General features: G+C 41.3%; 1 protein-coding gene across 6 annotated transcripts in view; it reads left to right on the top strand.

Moving 5' to 3' along the window:
* Positions 1–24,058, top strand: part of LOC134352009 (centriolar coiled-coil protein of 110 kDa-like) — a 62,649-nt gene that overhangs the window by 31,539 nt on the left and 7,052 nt on the right. For 2 of the 6 annotated variants that reach the window (XM_063059047.1, XM_063059043.1), the window contains exons 5-13: positions 10,046–10,173; positions 12,005–12,164; positions 14,857–14,969; positions 17,158–17,274; positions 17,545–17,646; positions 17,728–17,844; positions 18,556–18,635; positions 18,809–18,877; positions 18,958–19,017. In XM_063059047.1, the coding sequence (XP_062915117.1) occupies positions 10,046–10,173; positions 12,005–12,164; positions 14,857–14,969; positions 17,158–17,274; positions 17,545–17,646; positions 17,728–17,844; positions 18,556–18,635; positions 18,809–18,877; positions 18,958–19,017 (946 nt within the window). Of the gene's footprint in view, positions 1–10,045; positions 10,174–12,004; positions 12,165–14,856; positions 14,970–17,157; positions 17,275–17,544; positions 17,647–17,727; positions 17,845–18,555; positions 18,636–18,808; positions 18,878–18,957; positions 19,018–21,804; positions 22,064–22,096; positions 23,022–24,058 lie in introns of those variants that run through there. The other 4 variants (XM_063059044.1, XM_063059046.1, XR_010019324.1 and 1 more) reach the window with 4 other exon arrangements.

Below are 24,058 nucleotides of genomic sequence, written 5' to 3'. Positions count from 1 at the left end.
GTTACTTTTAATGGGGATCAGTACTGGAGTCTCAACTTTTTACAATGTGTTTAACCAACCTGGTTGAAAGTATTGAAGGTAAGGTTGGTAATTTTGTGGATGACATATGGGTAAATAGGAATGTGTGTTAATAAGGAGCATGTTAGGAAACTATGTAGCAGTTATAGACTGAGTGGACAAAGATCTAACAATTGGATTATAATGTGAGAGGACGTGAAATTGTCCCATTTGGCAGGACAGAAGAAGAGTGTTAATTAAATGGGGAGAGAATACAGACTTCTGAAATGCACAAGGGTTTGGATGCTTTATTTATGTAACGCTCAGCTATATTGGCTCGTATTTATCTAGGGGAAACCCTGTCCGCCATGCAACCGTGTCTCTCGGTTGCTGTGCAATGCCACCTGGTACGACCTCAAACATCAAATATCAGACAGCACACAATGTACACTTTACAGATTACACTTTATAAATCTTACTGGGACTATGAGATTAATAGGGATACAATATAAAAGAAAAAGGCGCCAGACTTATCAAAGTTCAATTTCTTCATGCACACAGTTGGAGCTCAAATGCCCAGGGTCTTCTTTCTTCAACCTGCGATCCACTCCGACCCCCTTGGCTCGCTGCTCGAGACCACCCAAGGTGATTGAACAGGGTGCTTCCAGCACGTCCGTCTTCTCCCGGTCTCTCCTGAGAAGCCCGCCAAACACACCGGTTCCCAGCCATATGAGACAGAATATCACCCCAGAAAAGAATAACATGGACACGCATTGGTTCATTCCCTCCTTATCATTATTGATAACCCAAACAAGCTGCTAGCTGCTAGAAAAAGAATCACTGTCTCAGCAGTTAACATCACAGAGAAACCATTTTAATTATAACATAACAAAGAAGCCATTTTGATTAGCATACGCAGTAACATAAAGGAAGAAACCCCTTACACTCTTCCCCCCCACCAAATAAAAGTCATGCCCTTATCACATTAAAGGAGTTCACCAATGCTCCTTGCAAAACACAAAACCCAACCCAGGTGCATAAAGCAGTGACATAACTTCCCAGGGCACACCCTGTTCTCCTCGCACTGCATAGGTCAACCTCTCAGGGGGATGCCTACTTCTCTGAGACCTTCGTACCTCCTCTGCCGACCCTTCCGGCTCAGACACCATGGGAGACACCCCGGGCCTACCTGTCGGACCCTCACCCTCTCCCTCACTGGGACCCCTCGTCACCTGTGAGCCCTCGATCTCAGGTTCTGGTTCCACCCTTTCTTCCCCCAATGCCGGCTGTCTCTCAGGCTGCTCCTCAGCATCCTCCCTCCTCTCACCTAACTCAGCGGGGAAAGGGTCAGGAGCCTCTTCTTCCAGTACAGGGGAATTAGCGAACGGAAGTAGGTGCCACACATCCGAAACATCGTCTTCCGGTGACGTATCCCTTCTCGAGGTGGGGACCGGCCCCGTCTCCTTCGCAGTGGGCTCTTCCCTCGCCCCGCGCCCTCGCAGAGTCCTCGTACTAGGCGTAAACTCCCATTCGGGCTCTTGGTCTACCTGCACCTCTTGACCCAGGGGCAATAGGTGGTTCCGATGGAGTACCTTGACAGGCCCCTTCCCATCCTCTGGTCTCATCCGGTAAACAGGTAGATTCGGCATCTGGCTCTCTACCACATAGAGGGTGGCCGCCCAGTGATCCCCCAACTTGTGTTTACCAGGTAGTCCTAAATTCCGTAGGAGGGCCCGGTCCCCCGGCAATAGTTGGGAGAACTTCACTTTCTGATCATACCTCCTCCTATTCCTCTGACTCTGCTTGGTGGCTGCCGCCTCAGCCAACTCGTACGCCCTTTTCAACTCTCTCCTCATATCGGACACATACTTCAGATAGGGCTTCGAAGGTAATTCACCTGCTTCAGTCCCAAAACACAGGTCATTAGGCAACCTCGCTTGCTGGCCGAACATCAGATAATAAGGCGAGTACCCCATAGCGTCATTGTGAGTACAATTGTAACAGTGAACCAAATGCCCAATGTGCTGACTCCACTTACTCTTCTAACCGATATCCAGAGTCCCGAGCATGTCCAACAGGATCCAGTTAAATCTCTCGGGCTGAGGATCACCCTGCGGGGTGATAGGGTGTGGTCCTGGATATCTTGACCCCAAGCATACCCAGTAATTCATGGATAAGCCTGCTCTCGAAGTCCTGACCCTGGTCACTATGAATCTGCCGGGGGAGGCCATAATGAACAAAGTACTTATCCCAACACCTTCCCCACTGTAGTCGCTTTCTGGTCCTTAGTGGGAAAGGCCTGCGCATATCTAGTGTAGTGGTCCGAGATGACTAAGACATTTGCGGTGTTGCTGGTGTCTGGCTCAATAGACAGGAAATCCATACACACCAGGTCCATGGGTCCTGCACTCTGCAAGTGGATCAGAGGAGCCACCTGCGCAAGCAGGGTCTTCCTCCGGATGCAGCGACTGCATTTCTTACAGTATTCTTCAACCTCCCCCCTCATCCGGGGCTAGTAAAACTGGTCATTGAGTAATCCATAGGTCTTTTCCACCCCCAAGTGCCCTGAATCATCATGTAGTGCCTAGAGCACAGTCTTCCGATACTTCTCGGGCATGACCAGCTGCCAACGCCGGGGGTGGTCCGGGGGCAATGTGACCCGGTACAAGATTTGGTTCTTCATCTTCAACTGAGGCCACTCCTTCAGTAGTAAGGGCATTGAGGCGTGTTTCGCCTTCTCCGCCTGAGCCATATCCCCCTTTTTAGCTACGTACCAGATAGTGCCATTGCCTAGGTCATCACGCTGAGCTGCCCCCACTTCCTGGGGGCTCAACTCCGGCAACTGCCTGTTCCTCAGAGCAGTCAAATTATAGTAAACAGTGGTAGTGTGTCATCATCAGCCCCCAATTAATCCACTGCCTGATCCGGCCCCATTGGGACTCCTGCTTTAGCATCACTTGCAAATTGACACATGGCCTTCACTCCTGGGGCAGGGATGCTCTCCCACTCCTCGTCCGTGCCCGAACCCTCATGCACCCGATGAGATAAAGCATCTGCATCGTTGTTCCAACTCCCCGAACTCATAGGCAGACAAGGCCGCCAACCACCGATGCCCAGTAGCGTCCAGTTTTGCCAAGGTCAGAATATACGTGAGAGGATTGTTGTCCGTTCTCACCTCAAACTTGGCCCTGTATAAATAGTCGCTCAACTTGTCCACCACCGCCCATTTCAGAGCCAGGAACTCCAACTCGTGAGTGGGGTAGTTTCTCTCAGATGGCGACAAACTTCAGCTGACCCATGCCACCGGCCTCAATTCGTTGCCCTGTTCCTGATACAGGACAGCCCCCAGACCCTCGCGACTGGCATCAGTGTGTAGCACATACGGCTTCCAGGGATCAGCAAAAGCCAACACCGGGGCTTGTGTCAGCGCCCTTTTTAGAGATTGGAACGCCTCCTCACATTGAGCATCCCACCTCGATCCAAAAGGCTCCCCCGGGTTCAAGTATCCTCCTACCTCCGACCCTCAGTCTCCCTTCCTTTTCTCCCCCACAGGCGGATAGCCACACAACAGCTGGTTCAATGGGTGACTCATTTTAGCGTATCCTTTCACGAATCACTGGTAATACCCACAGATCCCCAAAAACGAGCATAATGCACTCACCTTCTGAGGTCTCGGCCAGGTGGTTACTGCGGCTATCTTAGCCGGATCAGTAGCCACTCCATCTCGCGAAATTATGTGTCCAACATAGCTGACCGATGTCTTACAGAACTGGCATTTATCCAGGGAAAGTTTCAACCCTCCTTCCTTCAGCCGGCTTAACACCTTCAGCAGCTGCTCCTTATGTTCTTCCAAAGTAGATCCAAACACTATCAGGTCATCCAGATACACCAACACCTCGAGCAAGTTCATATCCCCCACCGCCCTCTCCATGAGCCTCTGGAAGGTGGCTGGGGGCCCCAATATGCCTTAGGGCATTCGTTTGAACTGAAAGAATCCCAGGGGACAGATAAAGGCCGTCTTCTCTTTATCGGCCTCAATCATCGGAATTTGGTAATACCTACTCCGCAAATCCAATACACTAAACCACTGGGCACCACTCAGACAGGTCAATGAGTCTTCAACCCTCGGGACCGTATACTGGTCTGGGACAGTGTGCCGGTTCAGGGTCCTGTTGTCTACGCACATGCGTACCTTCCCATTTTTCTTCCTAGCCACTACTATGGGGGACACGTAGGGGCTTTGGGACTCCGCGATAATCCTTGCATCCTTCAACTGCCGCACATCTTCCACATCTGCTGGGCCAACCACCATGACCTTTCTCAGAAACGGGGTGTCACTTGTCACCTGGATAGTGTGACGAGTGCTCTTGGAACAGCTCACATCAAACTCGCCCTGAGAAAAGACATCCCCTAGCTTCAGCATCTTCTCCACCAGCCTTCTCTTATACTCTGGCGGTACAGTGAAGTCCTCAAAATTAAAGGCCTCCTCGGTCAGCCGCCCCCTGTTCTCCAATAGTTTTCCTCCAGTGGGCCTCACGGAGGAGCTAGACATCACTGTCACGGGAACAAGTGCACGAGGGGCATCCCGCACTTAGAGGTGATCTCCCTCTCCGTTGTGTTCCTTACAATCACCCCCACCCGGCGTGCCTATACAACCAAGGGCCTCTGCAATTCAGGTCTCACCAGTACCCCAGCCGGGAACCGGGACTCCCCTTCAAGGTCTTCTGGGGTGTCTACTAACAGGGCTTCTCCCGCCAGTACTCCGGGGAATCTGGGGGTCCCCATCACTAGTGCTACCTCCCCTGGCCGTATCACTTTAGGCCTCCCCTGAGTACACCACACGGTCCCTCGTTTGAACTTAGGATCCAGCCCCGTGGGGTCACCCGCTTCTTCGAACACCGCTTGAAACGCTGTGTGTACCGAGAGGGTCTCCAGAAAGTTCTCCCCCGCCTTCTCCTTACAGGCTCCCAGGAGCCATCGCACCAGAGGGGAGTTAGTCCCCACCAGGGCAGCACCACCTGTTTCCACTGGATGCGGACAAAGCAACACCAACGTCTCAAGGGCTTCAGCCACTCCCACATCGCCCTCCGAGAATTCCAATCTCACTGACAGGTACCCATCATACGGGTAATCACCATCACTTACACCACAAATCTCCAGTGCATTAAACGGGGTTACTGGCAAATGTTTTAGATTACTTGTTGTAGAACAACCGATACAATAAGGTAACCTGCGACCCTGTGTCAAGGATGGCTCTTGCAAAGATTTCCTCTATCCGTAGGGACATGCTGGAACGGGGTCCCACTAATCCATCCAGAATAAGGGCTTGGGCTTTTGGGGGTCCCATGGCTGATTTCTGGGAACGTGTTCCACCCGAGACTCCAGTCTGTTCCCTCACTGAGTCTCTCCTAAGTTTCTCGACACCTCTTCCTTCTTAGTTGCCTGGGGGCTTGCCCTCCATAGGGCGCCTTGGCTCTCACAATCCCTCCGAAAGTGTCCCTGTTCCCCACAGCTGTAGCACGTCCCTGGCCGCTTACATTCCCGCCAGAAATGCCCCTCTTTCCCACAGTTATAGCGCATGTTACCCACTGCCCCTCTCCTCCCTAGACGCCTGCCACTCCCAGCCCACTGCGCAGGTCGTCTCCCGAAGGGGGTACTCTCCCTGTCCATCCCCTCAAGTAAGGGGTCCCTATCCCCCTGGGACCCCTTGGGTTTCTCGGTTCTCAATCTGGCCACCACCTCCTGTACCGCTGAGGATCGTCCCCAGTGCCAGAGATTCTAGTACTAGGTTCTGCAAGTAATTAGGAAGCTAACAGAAGGTTACCATTTATTATAAATCCAATTGAATACAAAAATATGCCAATGTTGTGCTTCAGTAATATACAGCATTGAAAAGAACACATCTAGAGTGCTGTTAACCATATTGGTTTCTTTATTTAAGGAAGGTGTAACTCATTGTATCAGCTCAGAAAAGGTTTACAAGACCAATAACTTTATTGGGTGGATTGTCTTCTGGGCAAAGCTTATAATGATTAAGCATTAAGGCTGCAGTTCAAAAGAACGAGGTGGCATGATTCTAACGTGAAAGATCTTAAAGGCCTTCAGCAGCATTAATGTGAGGAGGATGTTTCATCTTGTGGAAGATTCTGGAACTCTACATGAAAGGCCGATGGAAGTAGGGTCTTTGAATATTTTTAAGAAAGGTTATTGATAAAAGGGAAAAATGTTACTGGGTATAGATATGAATGTGGAATTATGATTACCATTATATTGGTCATGATCTAATTGAATGAAAGAACAGGCTCAATGGGGTTCTTTTGTGTACCCTACCTAATTTATAAGTTTGTATGATTGGCTGAGAAGTCTTGCTCTTTCCTGCTGACAGATCCTGCAGAGGATGCCAAATTGAATCATACCCTCAGACAATGGTAATGCCCACTGATGAGCCCTCAAAAGTATTTGCACTATTGTTTATGAAGTGAATGGTGAAAATCATTCCTTTGCTACTAAGAGGACGTACAGATTAATAAATTGTAGATATATGAGATTGCAGATGCTGGAATTTGGAGCAAGAAATAAACTGCTGGAATTTGACAGATAGTTTATTTTAATGTGGGATACAACAAAGCAGCATAGCCACACTGCATTAATGTGAGTTCCAATCAACTTATCTAAAAGGGCTGAATTATCACTTTGGTTTTTTTTTTAACCAGAATCTGAGATCTACCATAAGGTCATATCTCTGATAGCTGTCTGTATAATGCATGTGTTCTTGGGTACCTCAGTGTTTATCCTTTATTGGAATTGGATTAAATGTGTTTTATTTGCTGTCTGATGTAGAAGGTTGTGGGCTATAGCTCTAACTTTTCAATAATTAAGGTTCTTAGTAGATCTGTCTGTTAAGCCATTGCTGAGCGGAGCTTAGTCTGATTAATTCATTGTATTTGAATTGATTTCTTAAGAAGACGCTTTATACCTATCCTCTTCAAAGATCTGTAATGAGATAGTTTCCCCCTATTTTTCTAATTGTGATGTTAGGTCATCTAATTGGTTAGCAGAATTTTTTGCAAACTAATATACTAGATTGGTTTCTTGCGCTCTCTCGCGCTCTTGCTCTCACTCTCATCCTCATGCTATAGCAGCTATCAGACATCCATGCTTGGGTTCTTCCATGTCGAGTCATTGTTGTTATAAGGAATGGAAATCTTGGTTGATGTACATTCTCTTTCCAGTCTTAAACCACTTGAAACCACTCGACTGAATTTATCCAGAGAACTGATTTTCTGCAGAAACTAATTTTCCATTCTGCCTTGAGTTACGATAGCAACTGATGTAAGCTGAAAATTTCTTTATCTATCTTGTTCAGCTGCCCAGTTGATAAATGGGCTTCCAAAAAAATTATTACTTTCAGGGTAGTACTTAGAGTCTCTACTCAGGCCACATTTCCTGATAGATAGCAGATAAGCAGTCTTTAAGAAAGCTGCTCAGAAACTCATAACAGTTCAGTAGGCAATTTGATGATGAAACGCTTTTATTCTCCATAATTCCTGTAGATAAGCTATATAAAATAAAATGTAACTGCTTTTCACTGCATCTTGTTACATGTGACAACAATATGCCAATACCAGTACCAGTTCTATTACTCTGAAGAAAATATATAATTCTGATTTGAGGAGCGACCAAACCTATTTATTCTTTTTTGTCACTATTTGAGCTGCTCAGAATGAGAATTTGGAAGTGTGGTTAATATATGATGTATCAAATCTATTGAAAGTGAAAGCAATCAAACTTGCCTATACCTCTTCCCATCCTGTTAATTGTTTAAAAAAAACTCCACTCCCTTTTCTCAGTTCTTTCATCTCTGCCACATCTATTCCAAGGATGAGGGTTTCCATAAGACCAATAGACCATATCCTTTCCGGACATCAGAAATGTTTTCCTTCTTCAAAGAATGGAGCTTCCCCTTCTCAACCATTGATGTTGCCCTCACCTACATCTCCTCTATTTCTCGGATGTCCTTCTTCACCCCATTTTCCCACCACCTGACAGGGATAGAGTTCATCTTGCCCTCATCTACTACCACATGGACTTCCACATCCAACACATCATCCTCTGCAACTTCCACCATCTTCACCACCAAACACATCTTTAACTCACCCCACTTCAAGACTCTCTGCTTTCCGTAGGGATCACTCACTCTGTGATTCCCTTGTCCATTCTTCCTGGCACTTACTCCTGCAAGTGGAAGAAGTGCTACATCTGCCCATTCACTTCCTCCCTCATCTCCATTCTGGGCCCCAAACAGTCCTTCCAGGTGAGACAACAATTCACCTGTGAATCTGTTGGGGTTACCTATTGCATCCGGTGTCCCTGATGTGGTCTCCTACACATTGGTGGGACCCAACATAGAATGGAGGACCTTTGCTCCACCTGCAACAAACAGGATTTCCTGGTTGTAATTCCAATCCTACTCCCATTTCAACATGTTGGTTCATGGCCTCCTCTACAGACATGAAGAGGCCACTCTCAGATTGGAGGAGCAACACCTCATTTTCCATCTGGGTAGCCACCAACTTGATGGCATGGCATAGATTTCTCCAGCTTCTTGCAATTCCCCCCCCCTTCCCTTTTCTCCTTTTCCCCACCCTGTCTCATCTTTTGCCTCTTCTCTCCTCACCTGTTTATCACCTCTTGGTGCTCCTCCTCCTTCCCTTTCTCCTATGGTCCACTTTCCTCTCCTATCAGATTACTACTTCTGCTCTTTACCTTTTCCTCCTATCACCTCCCAGCTTTTCACTTCATCCTGGCTTCACCAGTCACCTTCTAGTTTGTACTTCTTCCCCTCCCTCCATTTTCCTATTCTGGCTTCTTTCCCATCTGATGAAGGGTCTCAGCCGAAACATTGACTGGTTTTGCCTCTCCTAGATGCTGCCTGACCTGCTGAGTTCCTCCAGCATTTTGTATGTGTTACACTGAAAGTGAAAGCAAGTTAAATTTCTTTGTGTTGAATTTGTTTACTTTGAGTTCAGTTAACTTTCACTTCCCCATTTTAACAGATTTGGAATTTTGAAAGAAATTCATGGTCAACGAAACATGTACAAAGCTCAGTTTTCAGATGCTCCTAGTATAGCATGCTAGTGATGGACTCAGCAGACTGGTCAAGTGGTTTCTGCTGTTATATAACAGGGCTACTCGTCATCAGATTTAGAAACAATCTGTGTTAACAAAGGATAATTTAATGTTGATCTGTTAAACATATTAAAAAGTCCACAAGTTTAAATAATAGAACAGGAACAAGATGTGCCAGGTCACTGTGCCATTTCTTCTATAGCTGAATGCTGTGCAGATATACAATATTATGCCTTCCCTTAATTTTGTTTGGAATATCATTCTTAAGGCCCTCCACCATTGAGAAAACACCTAATGAGGCTAGCTACTGTATAGAAATTGTGTGGGTAAGTGCAGGTCAGAATCAAGGGTGAGTCTCAACCTGACTCCTGAAGCCTTTCTGCTATCAACAGGGCACACCAGGAGAGTGATAGAAATATTCTTCGCTTCTCTGAATAAGTGGGTTCAGTGCTTCTGGCTATGATTGCAAATGTTTTAGCTTTTAATGCTTACCTCTTATTTAATTTGTTTTGTACTCTTTATTTGTGTACTTTATAGTAATTTTATGTCTTTGTAATATATTGTCACAAAAAACAAATTTCACATCATGAATTGGTGATAATAAATCTGATTCTGAATTCCCGTCAGCTATTTATTTGTCCATCACTATTCACTACTAGATGTGGAGATGTGGTCATTTTGGAGAAGTTGGATCTAATCTATTGATTGGATGATCACCTAGTGTGAATGAAGTTGAGGTTCTCTTGGTTCCGAATGGAGGTGATGTAAATGCAAATTACAGATATAAAAAGTGTGTTACTTGGAGCAAGCTCAACAAACTTGATGGATAAGAGTACTGTCCTATTATGACTGATGATCTTCCTCTATATAAGCAATTATTTTTCATTGAATATAAGCCCTGTCTTTTTTAATCTTTCAGATGAAGAGATCATCACAAAACATATGATGGCTTTTGTAGAAATGCGAAAGCAACTGGAAGAGCAACACAGCTTGCAACTCTCTATGCTAATAGCCGAACAAGAGAAGGAGCAGGAGAGGCTGCGAAGGGTAGGGGAGCAGTTCATACATTTAAGTGAGATTTCCCTTTTAAGTATTATTCCATAAAACATTATTTAAAAGGATTCATTGTCAAATGTTGGGGAATTGGTATTTCCATTCTTCAGTGCTGGACCTCAGATGGATAGGACTTTGTTAAACATTCTGCATTGCTAATATAGATTTCTAAAACTGACAGCCGTATTAGATAAGACATAATAAAAATGGGAAAAAGTTTAAACTTTTATATGATACATGGCCTACTTTAATTGTGCCCTACTTTATCTTATTCCTCTACATTGTGTAACATATCACTTTGTGATTCATGCTCCTTACCCCATGCTTTTCTTAACTTAATTTTATTATTTTTCCAGATTAGCAATTTAGGAAGTTTTGATCACAAAAAAAATGTCGCCTTGTTCTAAACTGAAGATTGTTCTAGGAGAGAGAGACAATAGGTGCTTTTGTTTATTCTTGTTACATTTTTCAACTTCTGCACATTTCCAAGTTCTTCATGAGAATAATTACACAGTTTTCAGATAGTTGCTTGAGGTAGTGTTTTTGCTTCTGTGTCATCATTTATTACTGTTAGTAAACAGCCCTAAAACCTTCAAAAATTTTCCTGAATAAGCTGATGTAATTTCATTTCAGAGACAAATGACATGGTAATGTTGGTGAAGTTTCTCGGGTCTCTTTTTCATAAAATGACACAGCTGAGAAATTACACCTGAATTTTCATGCCAATTACTTTTTGGAAGAAGTGAAATTTGATCATTTAAAATAATGTTTATTTAGGCATACAGGCCCTTCCAGCCCGTGCCACTCATCACACACATGTGATCTACTAACCTGTGGAATGGAGCAGGAGCACCCGGAGGAAATCCATGTGGTTACGGGAAGAACGTACAAACTCCTTACAGTGGAATTAAAACTAGTTACTGGCTCTGTAATAAAGTAACGCTGATAACTATGCTACCAGCTTTTATCTTCATTTAATGTATTGACCAGATGGCTGTTACTTGGTAACTGTCTGCATAACGTCAGCAGAATTATCTCCCATCCTCTGACAGGCACTCTTTTTCTCTCCCCTTGTCATCCACCCAGTGTTATGCTGATCTGGGCTAGTCTTCTGGCCAAAGAAATTATGAATGTGAGACATAGTAGTTTTGTTTAATCTTCATCATACATGAGATTAAATTTTTTTGTGTCATGACAGCCAAATTTTACATGCAATTTAATTTTGGTTAAACTTACCAGGTAGTAAATGAATGGAAAGTTTCCATTATATGATTTACACGTTTTTTAAAGAACTTTGAGAAATCCAGTCAAATGTCTGGAACGTGCTTTAATTGTGAAGCTATTTTAGAAGCATTCGGTGTTCATATCCTCATTACTCTTTCCCCCTCCCCCCCATTATCCTCATTAAGAATGCAAACTTAAGCTTTTTCTTATCAGAAATATTAGTCATGTCCTTAATATAGTATATTAAAGAAATGTTAAAACCTAATCAAGTTGAATGCCCATTAACATCAGTGTAGGTTTTGGACCTTCAATTTTTGTATCTAATTGCATATTGGGAATTCTGGTGAAGTGATATTGTAATCTGGAAAACTGACTTGCTGTTATTCATTCTGGAGAATTTTGGAGACCTATGCATTTGGAAGAGGAAACTTCATTGTGACTCGTTTGGAAATGATTTAAAGTTGTATTAAAGATAATAATGAAACATAAATTAGAATGTTAAAGTTCATCTTTCTAGTTACAGACTTTCAAAGTTTCATATTTGGTTAATTTTAAAAAGAAGGAATATTCTTAATCATTGATTTACTTTATTCATTTTTAGGAAATAGAAGAACAAGAAAGGCGACTAAGAGAGCAAACAAGTTTTGTGAGGGAATCTTCTGAAAGCTGTTCAAGTAGAGAAACCTCTTTAGATTGGAAGAGAATTAGCGGAAGCTATCTTGTGTCTTCCCTAGTAAACAGAGTGGATGGCAGTCACTCTGGTAAGGTGGTAATTAGGATTTTAAGTGACAACTTTCTTTCTCCCTGTAATTTTAGAATCTGATTGGTTGCATGAAACTCAATGCAGCTGTGTAACATTTTAATACTATGTTTTTCTAAATAAATTTAAATCAAGTTATTAATTATATTTAAGCATTAAATTTATGTACATCCTGCTCAGTTTAAAGTTTATAAATAGTTTTAAATTAGAGCAAAAATGACATCATTGTCAATTATGTCTGTATTGTAAGTGAATGTTAGTATTTTAAAATTTTGGTGTAACTCAGTTGCAAACACTTTTAATCTATGAGTCAAGACTGCGAAGACTTGAATATATAGTCTGTTGTTGCTGATATTCGGTGTAATACCTGGAGAATTAGAATCGAGTTCATTATAATTTTTTTTATTTACTTAGAGATATAGTGCAGAATAGACTCTTTCAGCCCTTCGAGCTGCATTGCCTTGCAGTGCCCAACAGACCCAATTTAACCCTAATCTAATCCTGGGACAATTTATACCGACCAATTAACCTACCTGGTAGGTCTTTGGACTGTGGGAGTTAACAGAAGAACCCGGAGAAAACCCATGCATTCCACAGGGAGGACGTGCAGAGACTCCTTGTGGAGGGTGCCAGGATTGAACTCCGAACTTCAATGCCCCGAGCTGTAATAGCATCACACCAGCTACTACACTACCATGACGCCATATGTTGTGAAATTTGCTATTTTACAGCAGTAGTACAGTGCAATACATAAAATGTACAATATGTTATAATATGAAATGTATATGCAGTGCATTCTGGTCAAATGGGACCCATTAGTCCTGACGAAGGGTCTCGGCCTGAAATGTCGACTGCGCCTCTTCCTACAGATGCTGCTTGGCCTGCTGCGTTCACCAGCAACTTTGATGTGTGTTGCTTGAATTCCCAGCATCTGCAGAATTCCTGTTGTTCCCATTAGGACCAGTATATTTTGGCCCAATTAAGCAGCTGCCCCAATTAGCCGAAGTTTCATGGAAATAGTTTAGGTGGACGTGCCCCAAATCTCCTCCATTTTGACTTTTCTGTGCTCCAGCTCCAATCCTCAAACATGCCTTGACATCGCTCTTGCATGCACACTTTGACTCTCAACTCAGCCTCGGCTCCGTTCACCTCTTTATTATCTGCGATGATCATTTACCATAATTTCTTTTACAGAAAGTGTTATTAATAAAGTATTTAGTTATATTTCTTGCTTTGAATACCAACAGTAGGTTGTTGCTTGTCCTCAGTAGCGCCATATTAAACTAGATCCAAGTTTAATAATAAAATCATCTTTTAAAATGCTTAGATCCCTAGACTTTAGAAAAAAGTTAGCATTTTTTGTACTGCCTTGACTTTTGAAAGATTTCTTGCAAATAGATAGTGTGTGAAAAACAGAATACTGTTGTGCATTGACATGGTGACCAGTATATTTTTTTTGTGCCAATATTTTAGAACATAGAATAGTACTGTACAGAACAGGCTTTTCAGCCCACAATATTGTGCTGATTGTGTAGCCTACTCCCCAGATAAATCAACCCCTCCCTCCCACATACCCTTCCACTTTTCTTTCATCCATGTGTATATCTAAGAGGTTCCTAAATGTCTCTAATGTGTCTGCTTTTACCACCACCCCAGCAGCAAGTTCCACACATCTACCACACTGTGGCTTAAAAAAAATTCTACCTCTGGTGTCTCTCCTCCCCCTTTACTCCCCACCATACTTTCTTTAAATCACCTTTAAAATTATGTCCCCTTGTTTTAGCCATTTCCACCCTAGGAAAAGGTCTGTCTATTATCTTGTACACTCTGTCAAGTCACCTCTCATCCTCCTTCACTCTAAAGAGAAAAGCCCTAACTCACTCTGAGACATGCTGTCTAATCCAGGCAGCATCCTGGTAAATCTATAATGAGGCAACCAGAACTGAACAGAATGCTCCAAGTGTGGTCTAACCAGAATTGTATACAGCTGTGACATTACCTCACGACTCTTGAACTCAGTCCATTGACTAATTAAGACCAACCCCTTCTTAACCACCCTATCAACCTGGATGTGATTACCCTAATATTTTGATAATGCAACGAATAAGAACAGTTAAAGGAAGTAGCACCTTAGGTTTACAACACATAGAAGGTATGAGTGCCTCACAGAATTATTCAAAACATTGAACAAATTCAGTAATGGAAAAGCTATCCCGAACATTTGGAAATTCAGAGGGTGCAATGTCAGTTGATTTTAAAAATTCTCAATTCTTAGGAAGCATAAAACAATTTACAACTGTCAGAGGCAAAACATTTGGAAGTTGAGTTAATTAACTTACAATAATGGTTTGCACAGATTTTGAGAGTTTTACTTCTCTTCGTCAGAAGGCAAATTGTTCTCTTTCTGCTTCAGCAACTTCATATCTTTTTCTTTGGCGTGTGTCTGCATGCATGCGAGTCTGTGCATGTGCGTCTGTGATGATGTCTCTTTCATGACTTTCACAAGGCGCAGAGCGAGAGAGAGACTGTGGCGCGTCACTCCTCACAGGCACCGATGTCATTGCGCCACCAGCCGGCCCAGCAACTTAATATCTATAGTTCCTTGCTCTTTCAGGAGGGTAGGGTCATTCTCGGAGGCTTATCTAAAGAGTTTTGCACACATATATTGCATTATATGGTGACTTTTTTTTCAGTGCTCACCAGCAATTCGATACGTGCTGACTCTTCCTTCAGTCGTTGGGGTCTTGGGGATGATGAAGTGCAGTCTTCCAACTTCATTGGCAGACTGAGGAGTAGGTGGTTACAGGTGAGAGGAAACTAAATAGTTTATCTTTGTCAGATGTATTCCTAGAATTTGGAAATATACTGAGAGGATTAATAAACATTACGTTCAAGCTGTTCTTGATACCTAGAGTGTTTTTTACTTATGATTTAATAGTCAAATCTCATTTAAAACAATTTGGATGTACTTGTATACTAATTCCATGCAAAATCAAACATTTTAGTATATAAACACAAGCGATTCTACAGATGGTGGGAATCCAGAGAAACATGCACACAACACTGGAGACAGAGAGGTCCTCTTTCAAAGAACAGGGTTTTCCTTCCTCCACCATTGATGCTGCCTTCACTTGGCATCTCCTTCGTTTCCTAGATATTCAAGCTCAACCCATCTTCCTGCTGACTTAACAGCAATAGAGTTCCACTTGTCGTCACGTACTACTCCATGAGTCTCCCCATCCAACACACCATTCTCTGCAACTTCTGCCACCTTCAATGGGATACTATCACTAAACACATTTTTACCTCCCCTCCCCTCTCCCCCAACTGCTTTCGCAGGGAACTCTCCCTCTGTGATTCTCTTGTCCATTTGTTCTCCCCGCTCCCCCCCAATAATCTCCCTCTGGGTGCATATCCCTACAAGTAATCAAAATGCTACACCTGCCTATTCACCTCCTCCGTTACCTCCATTTATAGTCCCAAACAGTCCTTCCAAGTGAGGCAACACTTCACCTGCAAATCTATTGGAGTCGTCCATTATATTGCGTGATCTCAATGCACCCTCCTCTATGTTAGTGAGACCCGATGGAAGTTGTGGGACCTATTGGCCGAGCACCTCCATTCCATCCACAGTAAGCGGAATTTTCTGGTGGCCAATGATTTTAATTGCTATCCCTATTCCCATTCCAACATATTGCTGCATGGCTTCCTCTTTTGCTACGATGCGGCTACTCTCAGAGTGGAGGAGCAACACCCGAGATTCCATCTAGGAAGCCTCCAACCTGATAAACATTGATTTCTACTCCCAGTAATTTTCTTTCCCTTCTCCATCCATCATCTTCTATTCTCCATTCTGACTTCTTTCTTCTTCTCACCTGTCTATCACCTCCCTCTGGTGCCCCTTCTTTCCTTTCTGCCATGGTTCACTCTTGTAACAGATTTCTTCTTCTCCAGCCCTTTACGGCGTTCCCACCCACCTGGTTTTACCTATCACCTTCCAGCTAGTCTTTCATGTTCCCCACCTTTTTACTCTGGCATCTTCCCTTTTCCAGATCTGAAGAAGGGTCTCGACCCAAAATGTTATTCATCTCTGTAGTTGTTGCCTGACCTGCTGAGTTCCTCCAGTGTTTTCTGTGTGTTATTATAGTATATTATTATATTCCATGTGAATAATATGCAGATTTTAACTTGGAGATACTAAATGCAGTGCTTAATTTCTGTTTATCATAGGACAATTTCCTTTTAAGGTACTAAATTTTTCATTGAGATTAAAGAGCATGAAGACACAAGAACTAGTGCTTTTTATTTGTAGTTAACAAAATTTAATAAGTTTTCCTTTTGTTGACAATGCAATCTTTAGAAGTAAACTATATATACCTGATTTTTCAGCACAGAATTCACTTATTTAAGATTATGCAAATAAGGGAATATGACAGGTAACAAGAGAATAAAGTAAGCCATCTGTCAATTCAAATTTTCACCATTTGATAAGATATCATACAGCCATGTACTTTGAAAGTTGTTATTGTACCTGCCTTAACCACAACCTCTAGTAGCGCTCTCTGCATGAAGAATTGGCCCTTGGGTTCCTTAAATGTTTCACCTTTCATTTTAAACCTTCTTGTTCTCTAGTTTTTTTGTTGCCCTTCCCTGGGAGAAAAAGATTGTGCCTTATCTATGCCCCCATATTATATTATACACCTTTATAAGGTCATTCTTCAACATTCCAAAGGAAAAAATACTAGCCTGATCAAATTTTCCCTATAACTCAGGCCTTCAGGTTCTGGCAGCATCCTCATAAATACTCTCTGTACTCTTTCCAGTTTAATTTCTTTCCTAGAATAAGACAACCAAAACTATACACAATGCTTCAAGTGCAGTCTCATCAACATCTTGTACAACTGACAATTTTCTTTAGAGCAAATGAAAAATAGACATTTGTAAGACCTACTAGGTATTTATGATACCATCCATATGAAATAACTGTCTTTCAGATGAATGCACCAGAAATCCATCAAAAATTTAATAAGGTTACAGCTCTGGCAAAAGGATTTCTAACTCGAAGACTGATGAAAACAGTGAAATTAAAACAGCTTCAGCAGACTGTAAAAGTAAGAAATTTAAAACTTACACTATTTTTGGTTGTAGGTAAGAAATTATATTCAAAGAAATAGTTTGATATATTACTTCATTCCCTGTCTTTAACAGCTTTGTCCAGTTTGACACCTTTCCTGCTCTTTCCTATCTAATTCCCTTTTAATATTTTCAAATAGAGTTGGGATAAAACTTTTGTTTTTAAATTTTTTTTTGCACATCAAGATTTTATTGAATTTCTAACAGTGCTGATGATTTAAAAGCTTTGTGTAACTTTTTTTTTGAAGGATACCATGGAGTTTATAAATAACTTTCAGACAGAAGCACCCTTGAAAAGAGGTGCAGTTTCATCACAAGATATTTCACTGCAGGAAAGAGTTGTTGCTCAGGTATTTAACTAAATTGGTTACAAATGAAAGCAATAAGCTTGTGCAGACAACAAGTATGTAACTTTTTCATTCTTTTTCCAGTTGCGAGCTGCACTTTATGAGATACATGACATTTTCCTTGTATTAAGTCCTAATGAAAGAATGCAGATCCTATCTCAAGATCGGGAAATTCGTAAAGAAAAACAACTGAGACAAATGGTAATTTTTTTTTCTGTGAATTACTGAAGAATGAATTTATGCAGGTTAATTGGCTGTAAGCCTATTACTTTAAAAATTTCATTAAATTTCCAAGCATATCTTTTCCATGATATGAAAAGGGAGTAAGGATAGCAGTAAAATGGCCTTAAATCCTTATTAAAATCTTCCAGTCAAGATGGTGCCTGCGCACAAGGCTCCCGTGGTCGACATCTTCTGGTTTGATCATGAAACAATTTATTTCACTACTTTTAAGTCTTTTGCATCTGTTTTTCATCTTGATTGTGATTCTGGAACTGTTAGACACGAGAAAATCTGCATTTGCTGGAAATCCAAAGCAGCGCACAAAACATGCTGGAGGAACTCAGCAGGTCAGGCAGCGTCAATGGAAACGAACATCCAGTCATGTTTCAGACCGAGACCTTCATCAGGATCTTGGCCTGAAACGGCGATGGCTTGCTCTTTTCCATTGATGCTGCCTGGCCTGCTGAGTTCCTCCTGCATTTTGAGTTAATTTGAATGGTCATATCTGGAAGTATCAGAGCTCTGGATGATAATTCAGCTGAAAGTAATGTGAGGCAGCAGCAGAGATGGCCAATTAGTATGTCAAGAACTCTGTAAGCCATTAAATGAAGCAAAAGTAGGTGGTTGACATTCTTTATGTACCTTTTTTGTTTCCCTCGTTCCTTGACAATTTTCTCCTTTCCTGCACAGGAGAAATGGAAGAGTCCTAAAGAAAAAGTAGCCCTTTCAATTGCAACACAGAAATCTTTAGACAGAAAAAGGCAAATTAAGTAAGTGTCAGTAATGTAGTATCTAAATATTTATAGTGACTCATTTGTATTCATGAGGAGCTGATGGAAAAACATGCTGGTGCTCTTGCTTACCAAGCTCTGTTTGAAGAAAAACACACAAGAATGCATTTTATCTCATCAGAATTTGATTGGTTTTGTCTTTTATCTTTAAGAGCTGCTGAAATGGGAATAAATAGTAAACAAAAGCCACAAGGAAAGCAAAAAGCTTCATGTGAAACCAGGTATTAAGAGAAATAAATCTCTAGAAAAATATTTGTTGTACAAAACAAAATCTCACTTTTGTATTACTTCATATTTACAGAATTCTTCAACCAAGTCAGGGACAGAATGCCCCAGTTCAAAGGCTACTACACAGACAAGGGTAAGGGGCAGAATGGATATATTTTAGTTATTTTTCACTTTATTTTTGGTCTGTAAATCAAAAAGCTTTGAAAAATACCATGTGTTCTAGATGGTTTGGCATTTCGTACCAGAAACTGATTACTAATAGATTTGAATGTTACCTGTTGCAAGATAATTTTGTGAACCCTTTGCAAATACTTTGTTTTCTGCATTACTTTACTCATAAAATATGGTCTGATTTTCAAAAAAAGTCACAAAAATAGACAAACACAATCTGCCAAAACTAATAACACACAAACAATTGTACTTTTCATGTCTTCATTGAACACAGCCCAGGCTGGAAAAAGTGTGTGAACCTTTGTAGTTAATAACTGGTAGAACCTCCCTTAGCAGCAGTAACCTCCATCAAACATTTCCTGTAGCTGCTGATCAGACTTGCACAACAGTCAGGAGAAATGTTTGACCATTCCTCCATGCAAAACTGTTTCAGTTCATCAATATTTCTGGGATGCCTTACATGTTCAGCCCTGTTCTGGTCATGCCACAGCAACTGAATTGGGTTAATGTCTGGACTCTGACTTAGGCATTCCAAAACAAATTTTCTTCTTTTGAAACCATTCTGTTGTTGATTTACTCTTGTGTTTCTAATTATTGTCTTGTTGCATCATCCAATTTTAATTAAGTTTCAGGTGACAGACCACTACCCTGACATTCTCCTGTAAAATGTCTTGATACAATTTTGAATGTATTGTTCCTTCAACAATTGCAAGCTGTTCAGGCCCTGAGTCAGCAAAGCAACCCCAAGCCATTTTGCTCCTTGCACCATACTTCACAATTGAGATGAGGTTGGTATGCACTGCCCTTTTTCCTCCAAACATAGTGGTGTGCATTTCTGCCAGAAGGTTTAACTTTTGCTTCATCTCTTCACAGAGCATTGTCCCAGAAGCATTGGGACATCCAGATGGTCTTTAGCAATCTTGAGTCTTTTTCTTTGGAGAACAGTGGTTTCCTCTTTTTTTTAATGGCGTGGACAAATGAACAGAGACTTTAGCAAGTTCTAGAGATTTCTGCAGGTCTTTTGCTGGTATCTTGGGTTCTTTTTCACCTGCTTCAGCATTGCACGTTGTGCTCTTGGTGTGATCTTTGCAGGAGGCGCACTCCTAGGGAGAGTAACAACAGTATTGAAGTTCCTCCATTTGTAGACAACTTCTCTTGCTGTAAACTGGTGACTACTTAGGCCTTCAGAAATGTTTTTTTTTGGGCCTTTTCCAGCTTCATCCATCTCTATAATTCTTCATCTAAGGTCCTCTGAAAGTTATCTTGATCGAGGCATGGTGCACATAAACAGATCTTTCTTGAGAAGAGCAGGTTCTGTCAGTAACCTGATTTGGTGTGCATTTTTTTAGGGCAGGGCACCTCTACAACCCACATATCCAGTCTCATCTCATTGACTGGAGCACCTGACTTGAAACAGCTTTTGTAGAAGGCATTACCCCAGAGGTTCACATACTTTATTGAACCTAGACTGTGGTTGTTTAAATGGTGTAATCAGTATTGATGAGAAGTACAATAGTTTGTGTATTATTAGTTTATGCAGATTGAACTTGTCTAATATTGTGAATTGGATGAAGATCAGACCACATTTTATGAGTAATTAATGCAGCAAATCAGGTAATTTTAAAGGGTTCACAAACTTTCATGCAACTGAATGTTAGACATTGCTATTAATGTAAAAATGATGAATTTTTTTGTCAGTACTTTAACTTGTGTGGGTAATTACTTTTTTAACATTATTTTTAAGTGCAGCTCTGAAATCTTGATTCCTTATTTGGTTCTAGATCAATTCATATCTTAAAGTTTAGAAATGAAAAAGTGTTGGTCTAGAGCTTAGTTGCTCCTCAGCCAAAAGTTGTTGGTTCTGAAATTTCCATTCCCAAATTATTTCGTGCCATGGAAGCTGACACTTAAGCATGGTGCCTGCGTTTATTTCTCAGTTAAGACAAGTTACTTGTTCATCATTTTATTGGTATGCTTAGCTAATAATTACCATATTAGCATATAAAAGGGCCATGACCTTGCGACAGGAGAAATTCATTGCCTATAAAATACTGAGATATCCTGAGCGTGGGGTAGTTGTAGTGTGAATACAGATTTTCGTTTGTATGGTTAAAGATTACTTTCTGCTATCAGATTATCTTTTATCAGTCCTTCTATGTCTATACTTTATAGATCAGCGGTAAAGTTTTCTTCACCTGCTCTTCTATTATCTGGCTCTATATGAAGTCGTGTTTTAAATCAAATTGCCAGACCATGAATGTAATAAGCAAGGTCAAATTGCAGAGTGGATATACTGTTTCCTTGCTTCCTACCCTAAAGTTATCAAAATCTCTATAGTAATTTATATTTTCATCTAAAGATATAACTCCATCTTTATTGATTAATCTGCTTTGACAAATCAAAAAAAATTAACTTCAATTGGTATAAAGCCTCTTAAAAGTATTCACCCACCCCCACCTCCTTGGAAGTTTTCATGTTCTATTGTTTTACAATATTGAATCACTGTGGATTGAATTTGGATTTTTTTTGACACTGATCAACAGAAAAAGACTCTTGTGGCAAAGTGAAAACAGATCTCGACAAAGTGATCTAAATTAATTACAAATATAAAACACAAAATAATTGATTGCATACGTATTCACCCCCTTCAAGTGAATATTTAGTAGATGCACCTTTGAGTCGGTGTGAATAGGTCTCTATCAGCTTTGCACATCTAGACACTGCAATTTTCCCCTATTCTTCTTTACAGAACTGCTCAAGCTCTATCAGGTTGCAAAGGGATCATGAATGAACAGCCCTTTTCAAGTCCAGCCACAAATTCTCAATTGGATTGAGGTCTGTTCTCTGATTTGAGCATTCCAGGACATTAACTTCGTTGCTTTTAAGCCGTTCCTGTATAGTTTTGGCTTTATGCTTGGGGTCATTTTCTTTTTGGAAAATAAATCTTCTCCCAAGTGGCAGTTCTCTTGCAGACTGCATCAGGTTTTCCCCCAGGATTTCCCTGTATTCTACTGCATTTATTTTACCCTCTACCTTCACAGGCCTTCCAGAGCCTGCTGCAGTGAAGCCTCTAAACAGCATGATGCAACCACCGATGTGCTTTACGGTAGGGATGGTGTGTTTTTGATGATGTGAGGTGTTTGGCTTATGCCAAATATAGCATTTAGTGTGATGGCCAAAATGTTCAATTTTGGTTTCTTCAGACCATAGAATCTTCTTCCAGCTGACTTCAGAGTCTCCCACATGCCTTCTGGCAAACTATAGTCGAAATTTCATATGAGTTTTTTTTTCAACAGTGGCCTTCTCTTTGCCACTCTCCCATAAAGCTACAACGGGTGAAGCACCCAGGCAAAAGTTGTTGTTTTCGCACTCTCTCCCATCTCAGTGACTGAAACTTGTAACTCCTCCAGAGCTGTCATAGGCCTCCCTCACTAGTCCCTTTCTTGCACACTCAGTTTTTGAGGATGGCAGATTTACATATTCTTTCTATTTCTTGATGATTGACTTAATTCCAAGGGATATTCAGTGACTTGGATATTTTCCTGTAACTTGTGCTTTTCAATAACCTTTTTGTGGAGTTGCTTGGAGTGTTCTTTTGTCTTCATGGTGTAGTTTTTGCCAGGATACTGACTCACCAGCAGTTGGACATTCCAGATACAGGTGTATTTTTACTACAAACAATTGAAACACCTTGACTGCAAGTGGTGATCTCCATTTAACTAATTACAGGATTTTTAAAACCACTTGGCTACACCAGTGATGATATGGTGTGTCATATTAAGGGGGGTGAATACTTATGCAATCAATTATTTTGTGTTTTATCTATGTATTTAGATCACTTTGTAGAGATCTGTTTTCACTTTGACATGAGTTTTTTTTTCTATTGATCAGCGTCCAAAAATTCCAAATTAAATCCACTGTGATTCAATGTTGTAAAACAATAAAACATGAAAACTTCCAAGGGAGGTAAGTACTTTTTATAGACACTGTTTATTGCAGTAAAGGAAAATTCTGCCTCTTGGATTTGATTTTCAGATAGCCAATCATCTGTGGTGTCTAACTCTCCTAAGCAAATTATTGAGAAAACCCATGCATCTCTTCCTTATCTATTTACCCAGATACAGAGAGCCCAGATTCTTTAAAAAGTTAGGACTCTTAGAATAAACATGGGTGTTCAACCCAATGTCATTTGATTTGCAAATTCTGCTGCATAATCTAACTAGGGCCACATTTCCCAGTTAGGCCTTACTACTTAAGATTATTTGAAAATGAGTGAGAAGCCTGAACCAGCGTGAACCAGGCTGGCTTGTTAATAATGAGTATCCTGTAATGTCAGTACAGGCCTTGATTCCCATGCCGCTCTGCTCCAGCTGCAGCTACTGAAGCTGAATGTTTGATGAACAGCTGGATAGGATGTAAGAGAGCCCTGATGCAGTAAAGTAAATTATTAAAAGAGCAAGGAGGAGAATTTCTGTCAATAGGTCACATTCATTTCACCCGTTTAGGGCATATTTCTCATATGCGAACCTTGGGAATTGATGTGCAATATTTCTGGCTTTACTAATGACAAGCTCATTAAATACTTGCCAATGACAGCAGCTGGCTCTCCAGTCTCCATCCAGGATCAATACTGCAGTAGCTGTGAAAGTGGTTGCGATTCTGCTTGAGTTATTTGCAACAATTATTCAGTTACTGTATTAAGAAGTTTCACAGACATTTGAAATTGTTTTGAAAGCAACATTGGTCCAGATGTGTTGTAAAAAAAATTAAGCCAGTGGTATGTAGCTCGAAAGTGAATTTACTGGGTAATTCTGTGCACATTTCTGATTCAGTACTCGGAAATTCATTTTCCCATTTTGTACCAATTTTAAATCTACATTGTTTATTATGCTGTACCACTTCCCAAAATGATGTGGACAGTTGTATAACATACAGGTTACAACCTTGCTAGTCCTAAAATAATTACATATTTACTCAAAGTAATCAAGCTTTATTAAGCAAAG

The sequence above is a fragment of the Mobula hypostoma genome, chromosome 9, assembly GCF_963921235.1.
Source record: "Mobula hypostoma chromosome 9, sMobHyp1.1, whole genome shotgun sequence".
Lineage (NCBI taxonomy): Eukaryota > Metazoa > Chordata > Chondrichthyes > Myliobatiformes > Myliobatidae > Mobula > Mobula hypostoma.
Note: the sequence above shows the minus strand (reverse complement) of the source record. Positions and strands in the feature narration are given on the sequence as shown.